Genomic DNA, 1,997 nt, shown 5'->3' with positions numbered 1-1,997 from the left:
ACATTTTCATTACCTCCATTATTAATTTCGATTATGTATCGATAATTCGATTTATAGACCCCTATAACTGTTGGCCATTATATGGGGGCACTTATACCACCTGATGTTCATCAATAGCATTCTCTTATATTTCGACGGATCATAATATTTTTCTTATCGATATTTATTGGCTTAAACTTGAAGACATACTTGATACGATTATTCAAACTTAAATATCTATTTTTATACTGTGAAATTATTTTCTAAAATGTGATAATATGAACAAATAATATTATCATAAATAGCGACGTTTTAGCGTCCCATATTTTGAGGTTATACTAAAAAATGTCAAAATTCCAAATGTTATATTAAAATTTTCGTGAAATTATCTTTAATTATAAATAAAAATGGCTGTAGAATTAACACCGGTATCTTTGAGAGCTGAACACATGGGTGCACCTCCGGCGAATTCTGTAAAGTACAATCCGAACTATCGCATCGATCATTTCAACAATTACAGAAACGAGGTACTATCCCGGATACCTCCTTCTCACTACGAATGGGGTGGAATGTCCAGTATTTACACTCCCTCGCCTGATTTTTCGACTTATAAAAATACGTTAATACATAACAATTTTCCCAAATCGGAGGTTAGCGGCATTGATAGAGAACGATCCCAACAGGTGGATGATTACTATCTTATGTGCCAATTACACAGAGATCAGTATAAAGATACCTCAGGTAATCTATAAATAATTTTTCCTTAAAGACATTCGCAACAAACATTCAAAAACAATGATGTCATGTCTTCTAGTTACTTTATAAAACGTAACTAATAGAATAAAAAAGTTTTTTAAATAGTTCAAGAATGAGCCATATTTGCGAAAGTACTCTAAATAAAATAACAACAAGTTCGTTGTTTTTCAAAATGCAATAACATCAAAAATAAAGAACTTTTCACTACCGAAAATTTGCAACTTTATTGTTTGAATTTGCACCGTCGAAAAAATACGATAATTTATAACGGGTTTTTCATAATCATACAATATTTATTAAAACATTGTTGATACGAGACATTTTTAATTTTTTCCGCATAAAAGTCTTATTAAAAAATGAAAATTTAAATTCCTCGCTATAGATAAATCAAATCCGCCGTGTTTTTCGATAAAGTTGCAAATTTTCGGTAGTGAAAAGTTCTTTATTTTTGATGTTATTGCATTTTGAAAAAAAAAACGAACTTTGTGATTTCTTTGCGTAAAAATTGTCAAGTTGCAAACTTTCTTAAATAGATATCATATAAGTGCAAATTGAGCCCTACACGTAGGTATTTTTATAATTTTAATAACTTGCATGCTGACGACCAACAGGGTGTTGGTTCCTTATCGATGTTATTATGATAGGATTGAAAACAAACGGTATTATAGATAATATAACATTTCAGGTAGATTACATCCTCTGAATTACTTCAAAAAGTCAGAATACTTGTATCAGTGTCCAATAGATCCAACAAGTCACTATATTAAATATCCAGATTATCATGTGAAGTATTCGCAACCTATTGTCCATCCATTGACGTTAGAAAGAACACTGAAAACTCCTTTACTCCCAGATCGAGCTCTAACTGGTATTTATAATGCCAGTAGTGACATAGCTTATAAACGTTAATTGTTTTTCATTTCAATAAAGAAATAATTTGTGCTGTTTAATTTAATGAAACACTAAACTGAAAAGTAATTAATATTTTAGTCTAATCCAAATTAATTTTATATAATGTATTAAATTAACACGGAGTTTGATAAAAGCATTTTGTGCATTTGCTTTTTGTGACAGAACATTCATCCTCTCCCCACATAACTTGCACTACTTACAGCTGCACTAAAATCCAGATTTTTCTTAGACCTTATATCATTCAAGTTCTGACGATTAATGAAACTCTGAAAGCACATTCATTCTTATTCTTTTTTTTTTCAATAACTTCTCACTCGTATTGTTTATTTTGTTACATTACATCCTTTCTT

General features: G+C 30.0%; 1 protein-coding gene across 1 annotated transcript; it reads left to right on the top strand.

Annotated features, from left to right (window-relative positions):
• The first annotated feature begins 332 nt into the window (after positions 1–332).
• On the top strand, positions 333–1,685 carry LOC130891357 (uncharacterized). Its single transcript, XM_057796012.1, has 2 exons — positions 333–720; positions 1,421–1,685. Exons 1-2 carry the CDS (start codon positions 387–389, stop codon positions 1,642–1,644), a joined length of 558 nt encoding a protein of 185 aa, XP_057651995.1. The 5' UTR covers positions 333–386; the 3' UTR covers positions 1,645–1,685.
• Positions 1,686–1,997: the final 312 nt, after the last annotated feature.

The sequence above is a fragment of the Diorhabda carinulata genome, chromosome 3, assembly GCF_026250575.1.
Source record: "Diorhabda carinulata isolate Delta chromosome 3, icDioCari1.1, whole genome shotgun sequence".
In the NCBI taxonomy this organism is placed as follows: Eukaryota; Metazoa; Arthropoda; class Insecta; order Coleoptera; family Chrysomelidae; genus Diorhabda; species Diorhabda carinulata.
This window is presented reverse-complemented; position numbering and strand designations above follow the sequence as displayed.